Below are 11,863 nucleotides of genomic sequence, written 5' to 3' on the forward strand. Positions count from 1 at the left end.
TATTGAAACAGAAGAGGGAAAGAACAGATTAGAAGTAATATATGATTGAGTATTATGGTTAGCACAGGAATCAGGAATTAAGGTTTCATAGAGAAGTGTACTCGGGGTGGGGGGAAAGGGATGGGGGAATTGTATACTAATGAAGAAATTTTTTTTCTTTTTCTTTTCAGAGAGGGGAGCAAACTGGTGGGGAGGGGTGGGCAGAGAGAAAAGTGCAGCAATGAATGAATGGAAATCCAAAACCTCTGTAAATGTCTATAAAAATTAATTAAAAGAAACAAGAAGAAAAAGAAAAAAAAAGGATGCATTTATTAGATTGTTGGTAATATAACTGTGTATTAAAAAAAAAAAAAAGACACAACCCCAAACCAACCAACTAGATAAAAACAATCCCCCTCCAGTGTTACTGTTCTCTGGAGCGCGGAGATCTTGACGTGGACACTTACGTTATTGCACTCGCCGAGGAAGTACAGAGCGAATCCATCTGCTTTTGTTGCTGCCAAAGGAACAGAAAAAGAGGAAGCGCATCTCAGTGGGAGAACACGGCACACACGCACGCATCTTCAGGGGGAGACCTCACAGATGAGTCTCTTCACCCGAAGGGTCCACATAACGAATGGTGTGCGACAAACATAACAAAGTCACTGGCGGCTTTTTCAGTAACATCATGAACATGTTTTTGGACAGTCTTTACCAGTTAGTCCAAAATTTAAGATGCATCATCCTCATAAGTTTATAGAGCAGCCCATGTACTATGTAAATGACATTTTTAAGATTTGTTAACTGTAGTTTTTAAAGTGTTTTCATTACTTAATAACTAATATTAGCATCAACTGGAAAAGGATGGTCTAAGGAGTACATGTCGGCGCTGAGGGGAGAGCGATTTCGTCCACCTTACGCTGCCTCAGGATTGTCCGAAAGGCAATTACAATAGCAGGTCAGAGCGTAAGTCCTGGAGGGACTGCCCGGCATCAAAGCCCTGCCTAACCCCTTTCCGTGGGTCGCCATGAGCCACAGTGACCGTGACTCGAACAATAAATCCTTTTGATATGTGTGCCTTTGGGAAAGGTACCTAACTTTTCTTTCTCACAGCGAAACTATGATCACAGCCATTTGTACCTACTGAGGTTGTAATAAGAAAGAGTGAGCTGACGCACGTATTAAGAAAAGTAATGCATGTACTTAGAAAAGTTCTCAGCGTGCAGCGGAGTACACGATAAATGAATTTTTTATCATTTGTTCTATGAGTTCTTAATCTCAAAATAAGATAAAACTTCCGAAAAAGATATCTTTCTAAAAGTGTCTTAACAAAGTGCATGCTTCCAATTAACTTACCCTGGCAACAGAAATAATTTATCTCTTACCTACTATATAAAGTTTCACCTGCCCCACGGAAATTTAAAGGGCTTGTTCTTCTTTAAAAATGAATACATTGCCTTCTACAGATGTGATTAATTCAATAAAACTATACTTCTAAAATAGCTAAGTATTAAAAAGCACAATAATTGCATTTAGACATTATATAAATATATATTTTAAATTAGATTATTTAGGAATATAATTCATTCTTTCAGTGTACGTTTATTAGTGAGTAAATGATTTTTTCTTTTTACTGTGGGATAAAGGAATCTTCCTTTTTCTCACTGACGGGGGATGGGAGTCTTACCTATTTATTTTTTTAAGTCTTACCTATTTTGATGATGGTGCTCAGCTCATACAGGAGAAGCTGGTTGTCCCCACCAGCGTCCAAACGCTGTTCGATGTAACTGTTGAGTTCATATACAACTCCCTGCATGTTTGTGTCTTGGTACTGTGAATAAAAAAGGAGAAGATGCAGAGTTAAGCCTAATAAAATAAAAATTATTTAGCTTCATGATGAACAAATATGAATTTATATGCCAGCCATTTATATATAGAATATGCTTTAAATGCTATCATCTATTGTTAAAAGCAAATAGATTAAAATTCATATCTCTATTACTTATTTGCATCTATACGCTTATTTCTATTAAAATGCTACAAATTATAAGCTACTTTTATAAATATCTAGGAACTTGATAAGTAGGAATACTATAAAATTTGTTAACAGAATAAAATAATGAGATGAGAAGCTATGCATTGCAGTAAAAGAAACAGAGCTCTTCAATGCATGGCTCACTGCCCCCCACGCCCACAAGTCAATACATCACTGCCCCCCACGCCCACGAGGACAACGCATCACTGCCACCCACGCCCACGAGGTCAGTGCATCACTGCCCCTCACACCCACAAGGTCAACGCATCACTGCCCCCCACACCCATGAGGTCAGTGCAAGGCTCACTGCCCCCCACGCCCACGATGTCAGTGCATGGCTCACTGCCCCCCATGCCCACGAGGTGGTGGTTGTGGTTGTTGCTGTTGTTGTGCACCATCAAGTCAGAACTGACCCATAGGTGACCCTCTGGAGCGTTCCCAGAGGCAGTTAATCGCAGGGGAGGAGACTGCCCATCCTTCTCCCACGGAGCAGCTGTTGGCCTTGAACTGAGTGCCTTCAGGATTGCAGCACAGCCTCTTGCCACCAGGCCAGCCTATCTTGCAGAGCATGACTCAGAGCTGCACTAGCAGGAGTCAGGACTGACGCACAAGCCTACATGACGGTCAAGTGGGAATGTCCACCCCACAGGAGGCCATCGCTGCAGTCACCGGGTCAGTTCATCTTGCGGAGGGTTTTCCTCTGCTTTTCCCATCAGGATGAATGTCTTCGTCCAAGGACTAGCCCCTCCCGTCAACATGCCCGTAAGAATGTGAGCTGAAGCGCGGTCAGGGCGCTTGCTGGCCTCTGAGGAACATCCGGATGCATTTCCTCCAGGACACACTCATTTGTTCTTTTGGGCAGTTCAGAGGCTATTCAGTCCTCTCCTCCAGCACCATCAGAGGCATAGATTATTCTTCTGTCAGTCTTACTCATGGTTCAACTGAAGATGCCATGCTTGGATTGGGCTCACCTTAAATTTTATATTTACTCTTTAACACTTTAAAGAGATCCCTGGTGGCTGATTTTCCTTTTGAATGCACACTTGATAAAGAACTTCTTATTCTATATCTGTGTGTACTTTGTGGTATTAAATACAAAACAATCTAGTGTCTTCACGCATCTGAGGCATATCTTTGTTAATTTTTTTCAATTCTTTCTAAGGTACACAGTCCATCTGATGGGATAAATAATGTACACAGCATTGAAACAGACGACGGAGAGAACTATATAAAAGAAATATATGATAAGGTATTATTGGCATGACAAGAGTCCAGAATAACAGCTGCATAGTAAAGTGGTCCGGGGCAGGGGGTAATCTATATAACAATAAAAGAATTTTTTTTCCCAAAGAAAAAAGTTAATTGGGGGTTGGCAGGGAGGAAAATATGCAACAACGAATGAATGGAAATGCAAGTTCTCTATAAACTTTCATTAAAATGTCAATTTAAAAAAGTCAAATATATTTATTGAAAGATACCCACATATAAGTGAATCTGCACTGCTCAACTCTGTTACTCTAAGGTCATTTCCACTGAAAAATCACCTTACAACTCCTGCTTCCAAGCCTGCTTTTCTATATCTGTCCTACACACACACACACACACACACACACACACACACACACACCCATCAAGTTCATGCTAACACACTGCAACTCAAACAGCAAGCGCTGTAAAGTTTAACTAATGACTGGAGCGTCTCACTGTGCCTCGAGACATCTACAAGACAAGCACCTCACGCCGTGTGCTCCCACGCACCACAACACACGCTGCCTGCCTGCCTGGGAAAGGTCAGCTTGTGCCCCAACTCCACCCTCGTTGCCTCTCACAAACTGGCCACTGACAGGCCATCGTCATTATCCTTGGTAACTGTAGTCAATAAACATCCATGAAATGAAAGAAAGAATGAACCAATCAATACATCAGCAAGTCTATAAATATTAACTGTGACACATAAACATTGTTCTAGAGGACAGCCAAAAAAGCAGTCAACATAATCTCTGCCCTCAGGAAACCTGCTTCTGGCTGGGAGAGCCTGGGGGTCCCTGGGTTGTGCAAACCATTAAAATGTCTGGCTGCTAATCAAAAGGATTCAAGCCCACTAAAAAATGTCCTCAGAGAAAGGCCTGGTGACGACTAGAAAGTCAGCTATTGAAAGTGCTCTTCTACCAGGCTCTCTTCTGACAGGTCATAGTCAACGGGGACGTGAAAGAGAGAAGATACGGAGACGCACAGTGTGATGGGCGATGATCACTGTGCAGCCAGAGGTCAGGCCCGGCCAGTGGGACGGCCAGTGGACAGGGTCCACCTCTGCAGAGAGGGCTCTGGTTCCAAACCGGAACTCCTCCCTCAGACGGAAACTAGAATCCAGGGAGGAATACCGTGAAAGCCTCAAGTCTGTCTAGCTTCCCTGAGATCTAGCTTCACCCATCCTCTCTCTGCTTCTGAAATGAAAACAGACTAAAAACCAAGATGTTCCAGAAAGAAAAAACTAGAGGCAGGCTCATCAGAAGGGATCAAACCAACCCCCCCCCCAAAAAAAAAAAAAAGCGCAGGATTTAGCTAATCTATAGAAATTTGAGGAAGAGTGAGAAACGATTTCAAGGTGCGGATCCCCGCCAGAGAAGCCCTGGCAGCTCCGGGGGTGACCTTCTCAGCTGCTGACATGGAAGCCGTCCGTTTGAAGCCACAGCCTCCATGTGGGGACAGACGTGTGCCCTTGGGAGTTCCATGGGGCAGCTCTGTTTTACTAGGTTGCTAGGACTCAAAACCAACACAAAGGCAGTGAATCAGGTTTGGGATTATTTTGGGCAGAAGACACTTAAGTTTCGATCAGGTTCCATTTATCTACGGAGGTGCACTGAACGAAGGGTTTGGCTTTGCCTGGTAGTGGCTAAAAGTGGCTTCAACAGTTTACCTGGCTGAGTGACTGTTCCCCAAAGTGACCTGCACGAAATAAAGTCAAAGTGTCAAGACTTCACGGTCTCTATCCAGACCCTTGGAAGCCACAGAACACAGAGACGGAAGCCTAGTGAGCTCGGCTCTGGAAGGGTGTCCAGGGCGCTGCTCAGCTCTCTGGCCCCTGGCATCAATCACCCGGTTTACGGGATGCTCGGGCCAAGGCTGGTGTGTCCCAGGTCCCTTCTGTCCTTCTGTCAGGTTTGCTGGCCCTGCTGCATGGTCCTCACCCGACCGTGGCCATGACTGCAGCACTGGGCTGACATGTGTCAGGTATTGTGAGGACTGCACGGGTCAGGCCAGGGATCTGGTCATCGGTCACTGGGAGTCGTCTTCCACAAGACGACACCCCACAACAACAGCGTGCTGAGTCATGGCCTGGCCCCAAGCTGGCTGCATCCTACTAACAATTCCCTCTTCCTGGCGGCTATTCACAACTCCCCACTGTTCCCTCGCTCCACACGCCTCCCAGGTCCCCTTCTTGCTCAGACCTCAGTGTGGCACCTGGAATCGGTGCAAACACTGAACACGGCAAGGTCCGAGGCCTCCGGAGCACGACGGCGTCATCCGAGGTCACACCGGTGGCGCTGCCTCCCAGCAGCTGTCAACAAGCTCATACAAGCTCATACTCGAGGGACTGCAAAAGCTTTGACTGAGGCCAGATAAACCGCTCTGCAGCAATGAACCCAACGTCCTTCCTCAACGCTAAGCAGAACTGCTGCTCCAGTTCTGCTGTGTGCTTTGGTTTTTTGCTTTTTTTCTAACACCCTGGAGGACAAAGCCCCTCTGAGCTTGAAGAACCCCAAGGACAGACAGGGCTAAGGGGACAGCGGCTGTGGGAAGGCCATGCGGGAGCCTCTGCTATGTTCCAAAGTTCGAGCTCCAGGCTTCCCTTCAATGTAAACCCACACAGTCCCCATCTGCCCTGCCTTCTGCCACGGGGCATTTCAGGCAGCTGAAGGAGAGCTTTCTGTCACTGAGAAGAGCAGAGCTTACTCTCATAAGATATGCAAGTTGGACTCCTTCTTGTGACAGTATACTTCTGGGAAGAGCCTTTTTTAAAAAAATTTTTTTCCCCATTTTCTAATTTATTGGATGCTTAGTTGAATGAACATGGGGGGAGAGATTGCATAACAATGAAATGGTTTTTCTTTTTCTTTTCAAGGAGAAGAGTGATTGGGAGAGAAGTGGGCAGGGAGAAAAGTACAACAATGAATGACTGGAAACCCTAAGTCTCTGTAAACTTTCATTAACATTAATAAATATTTTTTTAAAAAAAGTGGTAGAGAAAAAAATAAATTTCTAAAAGTTTTTAGTGTGTGTGTGTGTGTACCATCAAATCGGATCTGACTGGTACAGGCGGAGATTGCCCCTCCTTCTCCAGCAGAGCATCTGGTGGATTCGAACCACACGACTCGGTGATTGCACTGCAGCTTCTTCCCACGAGGCCACCAGAAAAGAGATTTTTTTTTTAAATGACCACTTAGAGCTGAAGCCAATGGCCAGCTTCCCTCCAGCTTCTTTACACGGGCTGCCAGACACAAGTGATTACAAGCGAACACTCAGGGGCCCAGGCAGCTCAGCACGACATTTCATGCCTCTGGGATGCAACTTTGTCCTTGGAAAAGAAAAAAACAGCTGTTTCAATTGCAGTCTTAAAAATTTCTCCCGACACTAACTTTCCATAATAATTTATAATCTAGAATTTTTAATTTTTGTTTTCATTAAGCTTCAAATGTTGATCTACTCTGTTATATAAGGTAACAAAAATATAAAATATTAATAAAACATGATAAAATTGGTAAATGAGACTTCATAAAAATTAAAAACCATTTCAGAAATTATTTATCCAGTCTGATCTCTAAAATACAGAGAAAATTGACAACTCGCTGACAAGATGTCAAACAAGTCAACTGCAGAATGAACAAAGCACACGCCACCAAAGACCATATCCAGGCAGCAACACACACACAAGGTGTGCCCAGCCTGGGCACCAGAGACGCAAGCCAAACGGAAGGAGAGGCCACTTCACCACGGCTAAAGTGGTGATGATCATTAAAAAGAAAACAAGCCCAGAAAATCCTGGCAGGGCCACGAAGAGATTGGAAGCCTTCTTCATTACTTGTGGGTCTATAAAATGGCCCTTCTTACTATGGGAATACAGAACAGTATTCTCTCAAAACCCCAGAAACAGGACTCCCCAGAATGTAGCATTCCTCTCTCAGGTATATACCCTACACTCCAAAAATTAATGGCACAAATGATATATGCACAATTATATTCAAAGCTGCCTTAGGCAAATAAATCAAAGAAACAGAAGCAGGCAAGGCATCCGTCAGCAGACGACTGGATAAGCAAACAGTAGCACATGCACGCATGAGACACGACACGGTCATAACAAACACTGGGAGGTCCACAAGGGATTGCAAGGTGGATGAACTTGGACAGCACAATGTGAAGTCAAAGAAGCCAGGCTTACAAAGACAAATACTGTATGATTCACATTTCTAAGAAGATGATAGATAGATAGATAGATAGATAGATAGACAGACAGACAGACAGAATGATAAATAGATTGACAGACAAATCGATAGATATGATATATGATAGATGATAGATCTCAGGCTTGTTATTTATTTATTCTGGGTACTGGGAAGTGACACTAAATGTGGATGCAGAAAGCGCAGTACAACAGTAAAAATGAAGGTCTGGGAGTAAATCTTAACAGAAGCCAGCCAGCAAATCTTCCCCCCATAGAGAAGCTGGTGGATTTGAACCACTCACCTTCTGTGCTTTAACCACTATTTGACCAGAGTTCCTGGAAGTATCTAAATATGTGTAAATCACAAACTATGACATGTCACAGCCATGACCAAATACCTTCCAGGGCTGAATTTCTGGGTTGGAAAGCTTAAACCCGTAGCCTAACTGGGTAGACAATCAAATGTGTGGCAAGCTCGCAGCATCACGTTCCACACCCGAGAGCAGGAAGCAGTGGAGGATGTTCAAAAGCCTGCAGGTGGCCTCCTGCGCTACATACAGGAGCAAAGCAACCAAGAGGGTCACAAAAATGCAGAGGAAGGACAAGGTGACAATCCTCACCTGTACCCAGGACCACCACAACTGATCAGGGGTGACTACCCACGCTGACGACTGTGGCCAGGGTCACAACACGTATGCTGGATACATGTGAGAAAAATGCGGGCCAGAAGTTCCAATCTCATCACTGTTTTCACTAAAAGCCAGGCAAACCAGAGTAAGTGAGGACAGAGGCCTCCCTGGGGCAGCTGCCCTGAGACACTCCTTAGACCTAGCATGCCCTCACCCCAGGATTGCCAGTGAGTGGTACCAAGCTGCATACACAAAGGACAGTGCCTCCTGGCTATTCAAATATCTTCCTCTATGAAAATTCTTTCCATGTCTTTTTTTTTTAATTGAAAGGTTCTTTATTCATATATTCACTTTTTTCAGGCTTTATGCCAAAGACTATTTAAATAAAACATAGTCCTTGTTATAAAGAATATCGTTGTTGTGTACTGTAAAATCAGAACCAATACATGGCTGATCATTTTGCTAGTTTTTTTGTTTGTATGCTTTGGGGTTTTTTTAATGGCATTATTTATTATTAATTTTAATGAAAGTATACAGAGACTTTGCACTTCCACTCATTCATTGCTGCACTTTTTCTCCCTGCCCACCCCTCCCCACCCAGTTCGCTCTTCTCTTTGAAAAGTAAATCAATCAATCAATCTTTCATTGTTATACAATCCCTCCCAAGTCCACTCCACTGTGCAGCCTTCATTCTGGACTCCTGTAATGACAATAATACCTAATCATATGTCCCTTTTAAACAGTTCTCTTCCTCACATGATGATGCTCAAAATCACTGACAATAAGAGAGATGGCAATCAAAACCACAATGAGATACCATCTCACTCCAGTTGCAGAGGCAAATTTAACACGACAGCAAGTAATAAATGTTGGAGCAGATGTGGAATGACAGGAACTCTTCTACATTGTTGGTGAGACAGTTAAATGGTACAACCACTCTAGAAGGCAGTTTAGCGTTTCCTCATTAAACTGAACAGAAATCCCGTATGACCCAGCTATTCCATTGCTGGGAATATACCCCGAGAAAATGAGGCACAAATGGAGACTTGTGTACAACTATTCATAGTTCCGTTATTCACCATCACAACAACTTGGAAACAATCCAGATGTCCAATCACAATCGAATGGACTGAGAAATTATTGTACATTCATACCATGGAATACTATGCAGCATGCAGGAGCAATGATTCTGTAAATCACTACCTAACTTGGGAGGGCCTGGAGAGCATTATGCTGAGTGAACTAACTCAGTCCTATAAGGATAAATACTGTATAGAACCATTATTGTAGAATGCGTATACAGATACAAGGGGGAGCGGGTGGAAGCAGATGTGTGAGGATGGGCGGGGGTGGGAGGTGTTCATTAGAGGGTCGCACAATTTGATGGGTGGGGGTGTGTGAAGGAAATGGGAAGGATCTGGTGTGGAAAACAATGTATTCAAACTTTGTAAATAAATCACTATAAAATAAAAAACTAAGGAAAAAAAAAGGAAGAAAGGACAGCAGAACTCCACTTCCCACCCACCAGCACGGGACTGCAAGACCAACAAAGAACCCGTGGTGACGGGCCATGAGGCCTGACATGGAGCAAACAAGAGCCCACCAGACTGCTGTAACTAATGTCACCGATCATTCCTTATAAACTTACAAATGGGAGCCGAACCCACTATGCAAACTTTCATCAAAATCCTTAGAAGAAAAAAGAAAAGAAAAAAAGCATTTGTATGCGTCCCAAATAATTGTAAGGTAGAATAAACTGGGTGCTGCCAAACTTGTCTAACTTAGTATCGAACTGAACACTGCCACCTTCATTCTCAGCTCCACAGTGACAGGAGCCTGAAATAACTGAATATGACACAACGTTTGCTTTGTATTAGTGCAACGACTACACACCTGACTTCTCAAAGGCATGGTCTTCATGGAGAGACAACGTTGTTTAAGAGTTCTGGAGGTCTAGGTAGGGGAGAGGGTCAAGTGGTCAAACTGAAGACTCTGTCAAGCTCTGTCCAGCAAAAATCATGTTTCCCAGGAGACTGTGCGCTACTTCCTCCAGCATCCCTGTAACTCTGTGTCAGGGAATTCGTGACACAGCTGGAAACCAGGCAAAGAGCCACACACAGCCCCACGGGAAAACCACGCTCCACCAGACACAATGATAATGAACGGAATAATAAGAACCCCGGGTCCAGAAAGCAAGCCTTGAGCTGCTCTAGCCAGGAAATCAAATGTTCCCAGATCTTCGAGTTAATTCCATGCATGAACAGCAACCAGACACCGCTTACACGCAGCACGCAGCTCCGAGCGCACACCTCAACGTTTACAGGAGACTTGAGGTTCATTGTCCCTCATCATTCCTCATACTTCCTTTCTCTCTGTCTTTCTCAAACTTTTCTTTTATACTTCTGCTTTTCACGTAATCTGTAATTTACAGAAAGCTCTAGGAATTTCTGACAAGTTCTCTGCTCAGATTAAACTCCAAGGCAAATTATTTACATTTCAGTCAGTTTGATTAATCAAACATGCAATCCAGACGCACTGTTAATTGATGGTGCTTGGACTGCAAAGCTGGAAACAAATGAGGATCAGTAGTTGAAAAACAAATAGCCCCTTGGTAGCACAAGAAACACCAGCGACCAGAGGCGGGAATTCTGTAAGAATAAGAACCGACTCACTGGAAATACCATTTTCTAACAGCATCCATAGTAACTGTACCTGTGGAGCTTACTGAACAGGTTTCACAAGAATCCAATCGACCAGACCTACGGAAAGAGATGACAGGGAAGCCAAATACTATCAGTCAAAAGAAGGCCAGAGCTGTCAACCAAATCCTCATATAAAGCTGAGGAAAATAAAAAAACCCTTTAGAAGAGCCAGCTACAAACATGAGTACATCTCACATTCAGCGGAATATCATGACCAATAAGACACAATGTTAATCAATGGAACAAATCAAGAATATATGAGATATGCTGAACAACAGTGACTGAAGGACAGGCACACAAAAAGTAAGGAAAAAGCCATTCAAAAGGAACGAAAGAGGTATATTCCCCATAGTGGAATTGCTGGATCAAATGGTATCTCTATTTGCAGCTTTTTGAGAAAGTGCCACACCACCTTCCACAGTGGTTGCACCATTTTACACTCCCACCAACAGTGAATAAGGATTCCAGTTTCTCCACAACCTTGCCAGCATTTGTTGCTTGCTTTCTGTTAAATTTTGCTATTCTGACTGGGGTGAGATGATCTCTCATAGTTGTTTTGATTTCCATCTCTCTTAGAGCTAGGGATTTTCTTCATGTGCTTGTTGGCCATCTGAATGTCTTCTTTGGTGAAGTGTCTGTACATATCCCGTGCCTATTTTTCAATTGGGTTGTTTACCTTTATCTTGTGGTGCTCAAGTATTTTATAAATTCTAGATATAAGTCCCTCATCTGACATGTCGTTACCAAATACTTTTTCCCAGTCTGTGGCTTCCCTTTTTACCCTGTTCCACTACTGGGAATATACCCCAAAGAAACCATAACCGCCACCCAAGCAGATATATGTACACCCATGTTTATCGCAGCTTTCTTCACAATAGCAAGGAGCTGGAAACAATGTAAGTGCCCATCAACAAATGAATGGATAGAGAAGCTGTGGTATATTCACACAATGGAATACTACACTGCATTGAAAAACAAGGAACTCATGCAATATTATTCAAAATCGGTGACCCTGGAGGACATTATGCTGAGTGAAGTATCTCAGTCACAAAAGGATAAACCGTGCATAGTGCCACTG

At 43.5% G+C, this 11,863-nt stretch overlaps 1 protein-coding gene across 1 annotated transcript in view; it reads right to left on the reverse strand.

Annotated features, from left to right (window-relative positions):
- PDE10A (phosphodiesterase 10A) overlaps positions 1-11,863 on the reverse strand; it is a 323,659-nt gene that overhangs the window by 101,670 nt on the left and 210,126 nt on the right. Inside the window, exons 4-5 of the mRNA XM_006882827.1 lie at positions 1,690-1,810; positions 447-496 (exon numbers count right to left, since the gene is read on the reverse strand). Coding sequence (XP_006882889.1) covers positions 447-496; positions 1,690-1,810 — 171 coding nt within the window. The remainder of the gene's footprint in view (positions 1-446; positions 497-1,689; positions 1,811-11,863) is intronic.

The sequence above is a fragment of the Elephantulus edwardii genome, unplaced genomic scaffold (assembly GCF_000299155.1).
Source record: "Elephantulus edwardii isolate Elephantulus edwardi_28Jun2011 unplaced genomic scaffold, EleEdw1.0 scaffold00024, whole genome shotgun sequence".
NCBI classification, from domain to species: Eukaryota; Metazoa; Chordata; class Mammalia; order Macroscelidea; family Macroscelididae; genus Elephantulus; species Elephantulus edwardii.